At 46.2% G+C, this 15,000-nt stretch overlaps 1 protein-coding gene across 5 annotated transcripts in view; it reads right to left on the bottom strand.

Moving 5' to 3' along the window:
- Positions 1-209: 209 nt before the first annotated feature.
- Eip75B (Ecdysone-induced protein 75B) overlaps positions 210-15,000 on the bottom strand; it is a 369,370-nt gene continuing 354,579 nt past the window's right edge. For all 5 annotated transcript variants that reach the window (XM_070099329.1, XM_070099330.1, XM_070099333.1 and 2 more), the window contains exons 4-5: positions 10,674-10,912; positions 210-2,776 (exon numbers count right to left, since the gene is read on the bottom strand). In XM_070099329.1, the coding sequence (XP_069955430.1) occupies positions 935-2,776; positions 10,674-10,912 (2,081 nt within the window). In that variant the 3' untranslated portion in view covers positions 210-934. The remainder of the gene's footprint in view (positions 2,777-10,673; positions 10,913-15,000) is intronic.

Raw genomic sequence — 15,000 nt, 5'->3', positions numbered from 1 at the left:
ATATATTTTGCTAGAATGATTATTAAGTTAGAATTATCAGTGTATTATGCTAGAATTATTATCAAACCTCAAAGATTATCAGCATCTTCCCTTAGAAGAATCGGTTTTAAGATTAGGGGAATATCTATATCAAAGACTTAATATTTTTTTTTGCACATTTATTTAAAGACTCAAAATTTGAACTCCCAAATATTACAAAAATGTACATACAATCACACACTGGAACTATTTTCTTATGACAAATGTTCATAAGAATACATTCAATTCTATCATGATTTAATGGAAATTGTGATAATATAATCATGACATAACAATTCGCCAAACATGGGCAAAATAATAATAATAATAATAATAATAATGACATCGAGATCTAGCCATGAGTAAATGGATGATTGATGAGTCTGGTCCTCGGGGGTGAGTGCATGAGATGGTGAATACTGAACTAGATATACATCACTATTCTCGTTTGGGCGGAAGGCATGACAACCTCATGGCCCTGTTGCAAGCTGGGTGGGGCGGGCCACCAGTTTGGGTGGGCCACCTGGGGTGGTCCGGGTTTTAGGGCGGGATTTTAGACTGGCGTCCGCCCCCTGTACATGACTGCTGGTGCGGGCCGGGTCGGGAGCAGGCGGCTACGACCATCACCAACGTTGTCGCGGCGACGATCTACGACCATCTCACGACCCCTCGTTGCTGCATGCTCCAGGACTCTCCCCGCACCCTGCCGCTAACAATCTCCTCCTCCTCCACGCTGTAGTCTTTCTCCTTTAAGTCTCCTTTTCTGTTTCTCTACAGCCTTCTCTGTCTCTCTACTACCTTCTCCTTCTCCATACAGCTGCTGTTACGGCTCTGCTGTCCATCTGTCCGCCTGAGAGTGAGAATATCGGGGCCACATAGTGGCTTTGTACTCGGGTAAGCGCTTTCCAGCCGTGCATTACGCTTCCAGTATGAATTCCTGGGGGGTTGGCGGCGGCGTCTTCTTAGAAAGGTTGAGCGGTTGAGAGTCAGCAATATCCACTTGCAGTTCTACCACGGGAGATGAGGAGGTCCTCTGGGGTTGTGCACCCATGGCTGAATGATGCACGCCCATGGCTTGAGACGGGGAAGGGGCTGATACACCTGGGGATGTGGATGGCTGCGCTCCCATCCCAACTGGCGTCGTTGACATCCTGGGTTCGTAGTAGCGTGAGGGAGTAGGTGTAGTGAGGAGATGTACTCGAGGTTGAGCAGTGACGGTGGGTTGCATGGGGCTGAGGCTGCCACTACTGCAACCCCTTGAAGATGGGCATGACCAGGAGGAAACTGGAGGCTGGAGGCGATCCATAGCGTTCTGTGGGACGTAATATGGCGCAGGCGAGACTCTGGCCGTTGAAGGTAATCGCTCCCGAACTTCAGTGCGCATAATCAAAGAATGGAGGAGATCTGCACGTCGCATTGCATCTTCAGAGATCTTGGAGCCCTCTAGTAGTGTCCGGGCAAGGGTAGAGTGCGAGGCTGCAAGGCTAGGACCACACAGTGTAGACGCCAGTGTTGAGGCTAGAGTAGAGTGTGAGGCAGCAAGAGTGTGTTGAGGGGGCTGTGCGAGGGTCTGGGCCAACAAGGAGGTTGTGGGCTGAGAAGAATGAGGTTCTTCTTCCCTGCGAAGTGCACGGAATTTCTTGTGGGGTTTGTAGGCTTCCTCCATGAGAAGGTCTGTGTTGATGATGGGGGGTGCCTGTAGTGCACGACGAAGGACTGACATATCTTCTTCACGATCCTCTTCGCTCTTCTCGTCTATTGATGAACGCGGAGAAGAGCAGACTGATGGTGAGGAAAGCTTGTCGCTGCGATCAGTTCCACTTTCAATACCAGAGTCATCTGGGCTGTCTGATTTTCTCTTGCTAAACGGGCACTTGAGTGGGGACTCTATGGCTTCGTCTCCAGAGGACGCACCTTCTGAATTGTCATGGCGTCTGCGGACCAGAGGAAAGGGGGGACGCAGTTCTGTGTACCCAGACACTTCACTGCCGCATATTGACTCTCCTGAACTAGCAGACTCCCCAGAATAGATGGATTCGGAGCAGGAAACTGGAGAGCGCATAGCCTCGTCTGCAGCGCATGAAGAGGACGGAGATCCCACGCTGCTTTCATGTTCCATACTCCATGAAGACCTGGAGTCATCCCAGGGGCCTACACCGCTAGCAGTGTGTTCAGTCATCTTGTACTTGAGCAGCTTCTCGGAGTGAAGGGTGTTAAGTGTGCGCAAATCTGGGATTTTCGAGAGTAGTTCTCTATGTAGATTTGGGTTCTCAGGATGATGCTTGGACACTACGGCTTGAAGGCAGTTTACCAGGCGTCTCTGGACGCGTTCAACCAACTCGGCATTACGCAGCCCAGGCCTGTCAGGAGCCAACACAACCACAGCACAGAAGAGTGCAAGTTCAGCATCACTTAGGCAGAGACTGTTGACGCGCTCAGCGAAGTCAAACATGGAGTCCATCAGGAAGCGAGCGTTGACGGATGTATGGAGAGCCTCACGACGGAGGAGCTGACCATTGAGGCACAGCATGGTGTTAGTACGAGCGTCGAACATAGACGCCAAGCGTACCAGAAGCACTTCAAACACTCCCGCCTTCAACAGCGTCACTTGATCCTCTTGTGGCAGTTGCTGGAACCCTGGGAGACGCTTAGCGAATTCCACAACTCCTCGGATGGCTGGGGAGAAGCGCTCGCTGAAGTCTTGAACCAGCTCTTGCTGGCCGTGAAGGGGCACTGGCCGGGGGTTCAGTGGGCAAGCCTGTGGAAGAAGAAAATAAACATTAGCACACGTGACTTTTGACTTATTTGCCTATTGCATAAACTAAACTATATTATTCATGGTACACAACAACAAGTTGGCGAATATTGGCACATTTCTTATCCATGAGAGAAATAATCCAGCCTACATTAACTTAAATTAACTTTGTACCTAAAGCATATACCTGCACACAACTGTCTTAACGTTTTAGCTATAACCTACATGACTACAGTCTCAACCTAGCTCTCTCCCTTCCTCCGGCCCCCTTGAACCAGCCTCGCTTCTCAAGGGCTCAAGGCCATGACTGCTATTCAGGTGAGCTAAACCGATCGAAGAGCTAAATTTAAAATCTGACAAGACATGGCAAGGTTGCTCAAGAGTCTTTGTGACGTCTCGGCTGCCAGGCTCAAGCCCTTGTACCAACACACTCCACCCAGCTCACACACACTACATGTATTTAGTGTAGATGTAATATAAACAGCTTAGGGAACTGGTTGAGATAATCACTTCTCACTGCTTTAGATCCCAGTTAAAGCAGATGAGTCAGTCTAGTCAGCGAGTGGAGTCATGTTAAGTTTGGTCACAAAAGTCAAGCCACATAGTCTAGTCAGTAACTCTGGTCAGAAGATACTAGCACCAGGTGTTCACTAATGCCCTTCAAATGTCCTCTGATAACCCACTGTTTACGTCCGTCCTTCAAACCACCTCCGATAACCCTCAAGGGGGAAGGGGGGGGGAAGGGGCGAGGGAGCTTGGTCGCGTCTTTGAAGTGATGGGGAGACACCTCCCCTCCCCTCCCCTCTCCCACTGTCACCTCACTACCATTAATAGAATGTTACCATTGCAAGTACCCTGACAACCGCGACGAAACTAGCAAAAAAAAAAAAAATATATCGAATCCTCGTTGGGAAAACAACAAAGAAATGCGAATCCTTTGTTAGCACAAGTACAACTGTACAGGATCATACCCAGGAACGCCCCTGTGCCCTCTACACGCCCCAAGGACTCCGCCCTCCCTAACAATGTACCCTGAGGATCCAGACGGCGCCCGAGTCAACTCTCTTTTTTTAGGGATCTTTGTCTTTCCTGTGGTAATGTTCTACTGAAGCCAAGGTACTGTCCTCACCTTTTCCCCAGACTCACTCACAAGACACATCCTCTGGTGTAAATGCCACATGACACAATGGTGATGGATACGTGACACAGGAGGACACATTTGTAAGGGGATCATCTTCGCTACCTGTGACCTTGAGAGCAATGTTGCCACTTATACATCTCTTCCTTGCTCTATTGATCCTCAGCTGAGGAATAGTGTTTCAACCACCTGTGTTTCACTGGGCAACTTTCTTGGTCACTTTGAATGAATGGCGATTGTTCTGGTTCCACCCACCACTCATGACCACTTAATCCCCACTCCCTCTCTACCACCAACCACTCCCCAGGCATAAAAATTCCCCCTCCCCCACCGCACACCATCTCAACCACCCACCATCCCCCAGGCTTAATAATCCCTCCTCCCCCATACCATGTCGACCACCTACCACCCCAGGATAAGTAACCCAGACACCCTTGTCTACCAACCCACGCGTGGAGGGCAGGAGGAAATTACTGTTGGTCTACCATCTTGAAAGCTTTCACCAAGTTGTAAGGCGTAGTCTGCCTGGAAGGAGCGTGCTGTGTGCCAGACTCCATCACAATACTGACACTATACAATACATAAAGCTGACGAGTAAGACACATGAGCAACGCCCAGGTATCTTTATTGCCGATAAAATACTGTCTTATTCATCGATAAAGACACCCAAGAGTTGCACGTATCTTGTTCATCAAACAAGTAACCAATAACTGATAAATATTGCAGTTCACTGAGGCGCATATAAACAGTTAGCTATTTAAGAGGAATTTGCATGGAGTTTGTCGGGTTATTGAGCAGTTGGCACGAGCGTTTGGCGGGTAAATTTGGCAGCGTCAGTGACCTTGACAGAGACCGACCGCTGTCAAGGCCACTGACGAAACACTAAGCCATGATGAAATCATTAAATGCCTAATCGCTTAACGACGAGGCCTCATAGGGAGGAAAAAAAAAACGCTGGGAAAGTCTGGTTGGGCCAGTCCCAACACGGATCACTACCCACTGTTCGGATCCCAGTGGCTGTCCCATTCAGTTTGCTCTCAACACCTGGCGTGGAATTGGAGTGGTCAACGAGTCTTCCTCCGCTGAGACGCTCAAGAATCTCCAAATAATGAATACACAGGAGTAATTTGGTAGAAGAGTCAAGGCTGCCGTAATTAAGCTAACAGACACACGTGAAGCCCTGGTTGACGCGAAGGTGAGGGACGAATAGCAGAAGTCCCTTGAGGTTGCTGCTGCCTTGGTGTCGCTCTTCATCTTAGTCACGTTTGCTGAGTGACTCACACCAGCCACCACAAGTAATGTGAGCTTCTGGTTACCCCAGGAAAGTCGTGGGGTAAAAAAAACAGAAACCGGTCACCCTTTGACTTTCAAAAATGGAAGACCATAGGCTACAACTATATCATTTAATGTCATTAAATGTTTGTTAGTGGGATGAATTGTAAAGGACCTGCCTAGTATGGGCCAGCAGGCCTGCTGCAGTGTTCCTCCTTTCTTATGTTCTTATGTTAACATGGCTAAAGTTCTTTAAAGTTGAGGATCCGAGTTAATAGTCTGTCTGCCAAAAGGTTAATAGACAGAACTCTGCAACTGATAATTAACACACATGTCCAATATCCAGGTATCAGTTTTGTAGACATTCCATCTAGTGATTTATTAATGCACGAATCTAATACATCAACTTGTCGGTATTGTATACCATTGGTATATTGGAATTCTAATGTATACAGTTCCCAGGACAGACGGTCAGTATTGCCAGAGCTCAAGATACATTAATGCAATAAGTGACACAGATGGCTGAGGTACAGCTCTGCTTTTAACCCAGCTATCTTCTTTAATGGTTTCCAAGAACTGAACAAAAGCAGGTTAGTCTCACAAATGTGGCTTGCCAAGTAAACATAGCCACAGTGAAGAACACATTCTTAGGACTAAGCCAGCGAAGTGGCTTATTTTCCTAGTACACGACCTACTGTACAACAGCGCACTAAAACCCAGGCACCATGAAGACAGGATTAACACACGAGGATAAGCCAACAAAGGCTAGTAGTAGTAGTGGCTTTTAGAGTCCTCCCTTCTACGAACTTTGGGTATAGTTACGATGGGCACGCGCTTGGTACTGAGCGGAAGCCATTACGAGCTGGGTAAATAATCTCTCGTGGTACCTACTCCAGGAAAGCCAGACAGGCTGACAAGCGGGTCTGGCTGCAAGTGTTAAACCGGATGCATTCGACCCCCAATCCCCCCAACACACACACACACATGGGAACGAACTACACGAAGAGGCGAGGCGAACACGTACATAGCTTCAAGACTAAGAAGGACAGAGCGCCTGAGGACAAGCATCAGTTAGCTGCCAACACAAAGCAAACTTCAGGCTTCAAGACGCTTAAAGGTCACTTTACAAACGTCAAAATATCCAAAGTCAAGTTAAAACTACAATATTACCCAGGTCAACGGGAGCAATTAACATCGTGAATGACACGAACGACAACATGGAGACACGATGCCACACGAGATAATATTAGACTATAGGAAAAAATATATACTGACAATCAGTAAGGTAAACTAACACGTATGCAACGTCAAGTATACCTCACTGGAGGTTAACATAGCAGCGCTGAGTATACCTCACTGGAGGTTAACATAGCAGCGCTGAGTATACCTCACTGGAGGTTAACATAGCAGCGCTGAGTATACCTCACTGGAGGTTAACATAGCAGCGCTGAGTATACCTCACTGGAGGTTAACATAGCAGCGCTGAGTATACCTCACTGGAGGTTAACATAGCAGCGCTGAGTATACCTCACTGGAGGTTAACATAGCAGCGCTGAGTATACCTCACTGGAGGCTAACATAGCAGCGCTGAGTATAACTCACTAGAGACTAACTTAGCAGCGTTGAGTGTACCTCACTGGAGGCTGTTTCGCACACCAGATCTACATATATAATCGTTACCATAATAACCTAACCACAATATAGCTTTTACTCTAGCGTCAAGGTCTGAGGACGGTACATACAGCACCGAGTATTTTATGTATATATTTGAGTATAAACTAGTTGAGTAGACGAGGACTGGTTGGTAGGTGAGGTGTGAGAGGTGGTGCACCCGGAGGGGAAGGGAGGAGGCGGTGCCCAGGGCAAGGCGGTGCCCCAAATGACCCTGCCAAGGGCATACGAGTGACCAACACCTGACCTTGAACCTATGTCGCTACCCCTGGTCTTTCTCCCGCACTCACCTCTCTCTCTCTCTCTCTCTCTCTCTCTCTCTCTCTCTCTCTTACCCCCCTTCACCTCAAATGCAACACGACATCCATTACATGACCTACGTAATCATATCTCCAGTGTTGAAACGTCCCGAGACGCCAGTCAGGGGGCAGAGACTCGAACCCCACAAAGCTAAGAATGAGAATCGGTTAGCCAGTGTGTGGTGGAGACGGCAGCGGCAGCAGCGGCAGCAGCGGCAGCAGCGGCAGCAGCAGTCTCCATCACCACTAGAGGCGCCACCAGTTATGTAACCTTGACTGCTTCCGACGCACTTTGCACACATGTACTAATTGACTTTGAATCATATACTGAGGTCGAGACCTTCATTAAAACGCTAAAACAAAATAAAGCAATGGAAGACGTGCTTCTTCGTACAGGAAGACTTGGCAAAAATTTTTTGATATATGATTTTGATAGGTTTTTCGTGTGCAATGTAAATATATATAGTTCAAGTGCATTGAGGGCAGTTAGGAGCGTGATCAGGCAATTAGAAGCGAGAGGGGAGCAGTTAGGAGTGAGAGGAAGGCAGGTAGAGTGGGGAGCAGTTATGAGTGGGTGGAAGGCAGGTAGAAGAGTGGGGAGCAGTTAGACGGGGGACGGTTAAGGGGGACTGGTACAGGTGTTGAGGGGGACTCTAGCACGTCCTCTGCCCGACCCCGCCCAAGGTTACAAGTGACGTCACAAGCCAGGGAAGATGCGCTAGTGAACGCATATTACAGTGTGAAAACGCGCAATCATCTCACCAATACTTTCCTCAGGCATTTCCGCCGAAGAAACATCCCATTGTTTGACTTCACTCACAAGGAAAACATTGCAAACAACGCTGGAGTGGAGACCAGCAATGATGGCCCAACTATTTTGTCTAATTTGGGAAGGGGACAAAATCTAATCACACACCCAGAGTTTACCCATCTAAATCCATATTTAATCAACATCACGTCAACAACACACCCATCGTGTCATAATTCAATAGTGTGTGTGTGTGTGTGTGTGTGTGTGTGTGTGTGTGTGTGTGTGTGTGTGTGTTATGTAAGAGTTGTGAGGGAGGAGGTTGTTACAGCAAGTACGAGAACACTGTCATGTACTGAATAAACAAAGAGATTGCTTTTATCACATTTTAAGGATGATCTCAACACTGTTACAGCAGCCCACTACACTAATTACCAAATTTTATTTCTCTAAATACGGAATTCCTCTGTCCCCAAACGAGTTCTGTCTCTCTCTCACAAACAATATATATATATATATATATATATATATATATTATATATATATATATATATAGATAGATAGTTTCGTACCGTGATCCCTCCGTCATTTTCTCCCCCTCCCAGGACCGTGACCTTGGCTGACCGCTTTGCTCCGGCTTGTGAGGTTCGTCATTACTCGCTCAGTGGTGACAACACACTTGCTGATCATGACTTTCATTAAACACCGTTTGTTTATTAATATATCTGAAACGACTATTGAAGCTGTGTGTGTGTGGTGTGTGTGTGTGTGTGTGTGTACTCACGTATTTGTACTCGCCTATTTGTGGTTGCAGGGGTCGAGACATAGCTCCTGGCCCCGCCTCTTCACTGATCGCTACTGGCCCTCTCTCTCCGTGCTCCATGAACTTTATCATACCTAGTCTTAAAACTATGTATGGTTCCTGCCTCCATTACATCACTTGCCAGACTATTATACTTTCTAACATCTCTGACTCATCTGGATCTTCAACTTCCAATTGTGACCCCTTGTTTCTGTGTCCCATCTCTGGAACATCCTGTCTGTCCAACTTATCAATTCCTCGCAGTATTTTGTATGTCGTTATCATGTTTCCCTTAACCTTCCTGTTCTCCAGTGTCGTCAAGCCATTAACCTTTCTTAGGACATTCCCCTTAGCTCCGAAACTAGCCTTGATGCAAACTTTTGCACTTTCTCTAATTCCTTGACGTGCTTGACCAGGTGTGGGTTCCAAACTGGTGCTGCATACTCCAGTATGGGCCTGACGTACACGGTGTACAGTGTCTTGAACGATTCCTTGAGGTATCGGAACGCTATTCTCAGGTTTGCCAGGCGCCCGTATGCTGCAGCAGTTATCTGGTTGATGTGCGCCTCAGATGTGCTCGGTGTGTGTGTGTGTGTGTGTGTGTGTGTGTGTGTGTGTGTGTGTGTGTGTGTGTGTGTGTGTGTGTGTGTGTGTGTGTGTGTGTGTGTGTTTGCCTGGAAACTGTTCCAAGAGAGGAAAGAATGTAAACAAAAATAAAACACGCTACACTATGACTACAAGTTCTCAGTGTCAGAAAACATCTTGCCAGTAAATATCGCAGTATTATACAAAGGCATAATCTGTTGTAATTCTATAATGGTAATTTAAAAAGGCAGTAATACCTTCACAACGCAGTAATCGTGATGGCTATTAGTGTTCCCAATGAACTACCTACCCCATGAGAAAGAAATTTGCAAATGTTGCACTAAGTAAGCATCGTCGAAAGCATGGTGGCAGCGGACACGCCATCACCAGGTCTTTGTCAGCTAGCTGGCTATCAGCGGTTATCAGCATGTGATAGCGGCTTCCTGATGATAAGGTCGCATGAACTTGAACTAGTGTGACCTTGAGTGCTGCTGCGAGAGCCAAGCCAACACCACCACTAGACCCGCTAACCTCACCCCATCATACCTCCCTCCCTCCATACCTCCCACCAGCCTGCCTGCCACCGCTCCACCAGTTTGTTTAAACACTCAGCTCACTGCATGCCTTGGTTAACAGTTACAATAATTGAAAACTGTTTCAATTTTCCCCAGTCTGGTCGTTAGCAATCTCAGGCATTCGTTTTAGTCATGAGAAACGCAAAAATATTTCCTGGTTTGTTCCTTTTTATGACGACCCACTGTGGCTTTCTACCACATTAACAAAATCAGTCGATTACCATACGTGTCCATTTCGCTCCATATGGAGGGAGGAGAGGCTCGCACCAAGTCATGAATCTAGAGTACACATGTATGGTAGTTTACAAACTTATCCACGATAGGATTTGAACATGCAAACTCAGCATCAGAGTACACAGTACTTTATTCACAACGCCAGACTCCATGGATAATGTTTGTAAATAATTTTCGCCTGCTGGAGAATTGCTATGTAGAGCACCTAGTCTCCAACAACCACATCTCGTCTCCAACAACCACACCTCGTCTCACTACCACCACCTTCCTGTACAAGTTTGTGACACTAGCTAGCTGGACTTATCTCAGCCTTAACTTGCATTATATCAGCGCTATCAGTGTACATTCCAATGCTAAAATTGTATCCACACTATAAATTTAAAATTATTTCTCAGCCTAAATAATTCACAAACAGCCTCAAATTTTCCCTTGGAGATTCTTCCACTGTGTGGGTCGTTCAACCCAAGGAGTGATGAAGGCTCCAACCTAATTACTTGCTAATTATTAAGTGCTAGACCAAATCCTTGACTACCCTAAACAAAACCTATGGCAGTGTGTAAGTAGTGGGAGACTTACCAGTGTAGGAGGGCACTGGGTGTAGCTGGGGTTAGTGCGAGCCTTTTGCAGCATGGGTGCCACCTTGTCCCTAGTGAAGCCACAAGTGTCCATGTGTGCACGGATGATAGCGGCTGTCACTCGAGTATCATCCTCCAGCTCTGCCAACACTGCCTTCTCCTGTGAGCGGGCGTTCACACTCTGCATAGCAGCCAGGATCTTGGCCTTCTCACGTTTAGGCACACGCCCGAAGCGCACGGCTGTTGGAGAGAAGAGAAACTTCGTTAGTACATCAGGCAAAGTTCACAATACCGCAGGTGTTAAATGTCACAACTAATACAAAATAAAATTTCACATTAGCTTCCAAAATTCCTAAAATAAAATTGAAAGGGGGAAAAGTTTGGGTCAGTCCCGGACCCATTATCAAGTCCGGTCAACTATTTGATAAATACTCATTTCCAAGTTGGTAGTTCTGAAAAATACTAACAAAAACGGTGTATTCAAGCTGATTTTATTAGTTATCACTACTATGTTGATACAAGTCAGTGAACAGAACAGACCGAGAGTAAGAACCACCTAACAGATCTAACAATTCTATAAATCATTACATACAAGTGAACCAGTGTGGAATGATCCCTCGCAACATTGAACCTGTGTGAGCCTCAACAATGTAAACATACCCATTCATATTTTGTTACTTTTTAAAAAAAAGTATTCATGCACGTTGAAATTCATTGTAAATGGCAAACAATTCATAATGTACAATGAATGGGGAAGGTAAGTTGTGGCACCCACATCGCCTCTCTACCTCGCGTCTCTGTATAGGGCGACGACCTCTACACGTGGCTCTCCCTCAGTCCTCTCCTCTTATCACCTCAACCAACACGTATAGGCTGGAGAACTATATTAGCTACCAAGTATTTCCAAGTTTAACTATCAGAAGCTCTGGAAACACTATGGGTGTAGAACAATACGAAGTAATCATTCAACACTATCAAAATCAATACGGGGGACAGCTTGCTCTTACACATACTGACGCTCAGTTAAACACCTGCCTTATTGATTTTTCTCCATTAACTTCCATCTGCCTACTAAATCGAGTATCTCTCTTCCATTAACAAGCTATCAATACTTAACCCCATTTAATCGTTAACTAGCGTAAACATTCACAGTAACCCCCCTTCTCTGTCCCTAGAATATCACACAAACACTTACTCATGTAGTGAGGCGCTACGCCATGTTGTAACAAGCCTTTAAGTATTGGTAAATCCTCTTCCGGCATTTTCATTACTGTTGTATAGTCAACACAGGTATAAATCCACAAGGGGTCAACACCACCAATGAATGCAACACTTGCTGTCACAGTACAACACCGAGATCAGAGAAGCAACACACGTTCGATCACTGTAAAGTATTATGAAGCACTTCCACGTACAGGAATTCTGATGTACAGTAGTCAATCCCAGTAATGGTAAGCACTGTATAGGTAAATGTATATCCGAGTAGTGTGTATGAGAGAGCGACGATAGGGAATCCACCGTCCCCAAGCTCGTTCAGTGAGCGACTGCGGTGCATGAAGCCAGCTGCCTGGGCCAGCCAAGCCACCACCTCCGTCACACCACCTCTAGCACGGGACTTTCACCCTCTCTCCACCACCCTCACACTCACTCTTACTCAAACCACCACTCGCTTTCATTGTCATTATCGACTGCATGACATATTAGCTGCATGGTATACTTTCTACACCCTTTGCTCTTTGATCTGATAGGTTAATAAGGCCCAAATCGGCCACCACTGCTTATAAATCAACAACGACATTTTTAGCGATTTTGTACATAGCCTTGAAGCCATAGGGTCGAAAATGCGAGGGGATACATGTCTGCCTTGGTTGTGGCCTTATTCGTGGTCACCTCCAAACCTACGCCGTCCTCTCCACGCCGGAAATGGGAAGTGTTTTCGTGGATGCAGGTAAGAGAAGCCGTACTTCCGCATATTACCACAATAGACCAACGCAGTGAACCCCTCGTAAGCTACAAGAACTACCTTCTAAACACAAGTTCCTCAATGAGAGAATCACAACTCGCTTCATTTGTTGGGTAACAAATACTTCATTTTTTTAAACAAGTATAAAATTAAAACTTTTATTTATATCATGGGACAGAATGAAAGGTAAAATCCGAAGTCTTGTTGACGAGACAGGGAGCACTGGTTGAGTTCTCCGGCTTTCCCCTCCCACCATTTCTCAACGCTGCTCCCCCTTCCCCGCTCCCCTCACCCTAAAACATGGCTGGCGCGATCGTTAAGGGGTCTGTGAACCCGGGGAGCGAGGGGTCGTCCGTAGAGGGAACACAGTCCGACCCAGAAATACGCTTTTAATCAGCGTACACAACTCATACTGACATCACAGCCAGGAATAAACACGTCCCACGTGACTCACGATTATTATTATTATTATTATTATTATTATTATTATTATTATTATTATTATTATTATTATTATTATTATTAGCCATCTCTAGTGTTGACGTGTGATTGTTCCTTATCGCATTTCTATGGGATTATCCTCGTGTTGTCTTGATAGCACTGGCGCCTCCAGTCTAGCGCTGCCTGAATGATTCATGCGAGCCTTAAGTCACGTGTCACCGGCTGGGATAAAACGCGTGGACTATTTTAAAACCGGTGTGTGTGTGTGTGTGTGTGTGTGTGTGTATGTGCCACCTCCAGTGATTGTAGGCCTCCTCTTATACTCCAGTATTCTAAAACTATCTGTCCACATTTGTGTGTGACTGATCGTCAATTTCTCAGCCTTGTTTATAATCATAGAATCAGAGGTGTAGTTGCAGGAGGTTGAGCCCTGGCTCCGCCTTGTAAACAATCTCAATTACACATACTGAATACCAGGTTTCCAGGTACCTGACGTATCTTATATTGAAGCTGTGCGTGAAATTTGCCTCCACCGCTACTTCCTCATCCAGGTCGTTCCACATCGCAACTAACCTCGGACTGAGACACTTCCTGGCGTCACTGTGACTCATTTGCGTATTTAGCTTCCATCTACGCCCTCCATGTGCTTGTGTGTGGAGGACATGTGTATGGGTGTATGAGAGCACGCGCGTGAGAGAGAGAGAGAGAGAGAGAGAGAGAGAGAGAGAGAGAGAGAGAGAGAAAGAAAAAAAAAAAATAACGAAGGTTTTCACTAATTATAACCCACATATTTAACTGACATCATCTGTGTTGGTAGCCAGGGGCGGTCAGGTAGCCATTACTTAATCACTTAAAGGCTCATCTGACTAAAGAACCGCTGCAGGAGAACCCTTACCTGTTTCCTGACGAACAAAACATCTCCCCATCCATCCGGCGAGGCACAAGGACATACAAGTAACTTATTAAGGCAGTAATAATACTGTTCCTGGAGAGGAGGAAGTCTAGAAGGTACGTAAACACGCGGGAAGTATGCATGGTAGACAGAAAGGGATAGAAAAGGGTAGGGAAGGAGAAACAGGGTGAAAAGAATACTTTATAGTAAGAAGAGCGAAGGAGGGACGGAGAAATGGTTAGTGCTAGTAGAGGGAGACACAGGGAGATAAGGTGACAGGAGGGAGAGGTTAGTTACGAAAGGACAGGGGGAGAGGGAGGGAGATGACAAGCAGGAAGGTCTCACATCACCACCTCCCGGCCATGGCATTTCCTGATCGACACACCCACACTCAGTTACCATACCCCTTCCTCTCCCCCCCCCTTCCCCTTCACCACCCTTCCCCATAACCCCTCCCCCAGGCCTTCAGGTGTCGCTTAGTCTCCCTTTTTAACCACGCAAGTAGATCCCAGCACAGCAAAAGCGCTTTACTCGCCTCGTCCCATTATTCTGTTTTGTAAGTAAATTTAATACTGTCCTCAGATGGTCCCGTTGCTTAAATAAAAAAGTCCTAGCAACCAGCAAAGTCCTAGCAACCAGCAAAGCCCTAGTAACCAACGTAATCCAAGTAACCTACGACGTCCTAGCAACCTACGAAGTCCTAGCAACCACCGATTTCCTAGCAACCAGAGTAAAATAAACAGAATGCAGTCTTCATTCACAACCAGAGAAAACAGTACAAAAGACAGTCCACTAGACAGCTAAAAAGTGTGTATTGACACGGTGTATCGGAGCACGTGTAGTGAGATAAGTCACGTGGTTCAGGCATCCCACGCCTGTGAAACTCTACGGGGTTTACACAGAAGACTTAACTACGAGTTTTAAACCATTTATCACAACTACAAGTTAAACAGAGGTTTACAACGTCGAAATTTTCTCCGAGTACATCTTCAAGATCTACCTTGTGTGATATATTACTTACTCTAAACAGAT

The sequence above is a fragment of the Cherax quadricarinatus genome, chromosome 67, assembly GCF_038502225.1.
Source record: "Cherax quadricarinatus isolate ZL_2023a chromosome 67, ASM3850222v1, whole genome shotgun sequence".
NCBI classification, from domain to species: domain Eukaryota; kingdom Metazoa; phylum Arthropoda; class Malacostraca; order Decapoda; family Parastacidae; genus Cherax; species Cherax quadricarinatus.
The sequence above is the reverse complement of the archived record's forward strand: the minus strand, read 5'-3'. Positions and strand labels throughout refer to the sequence as shown.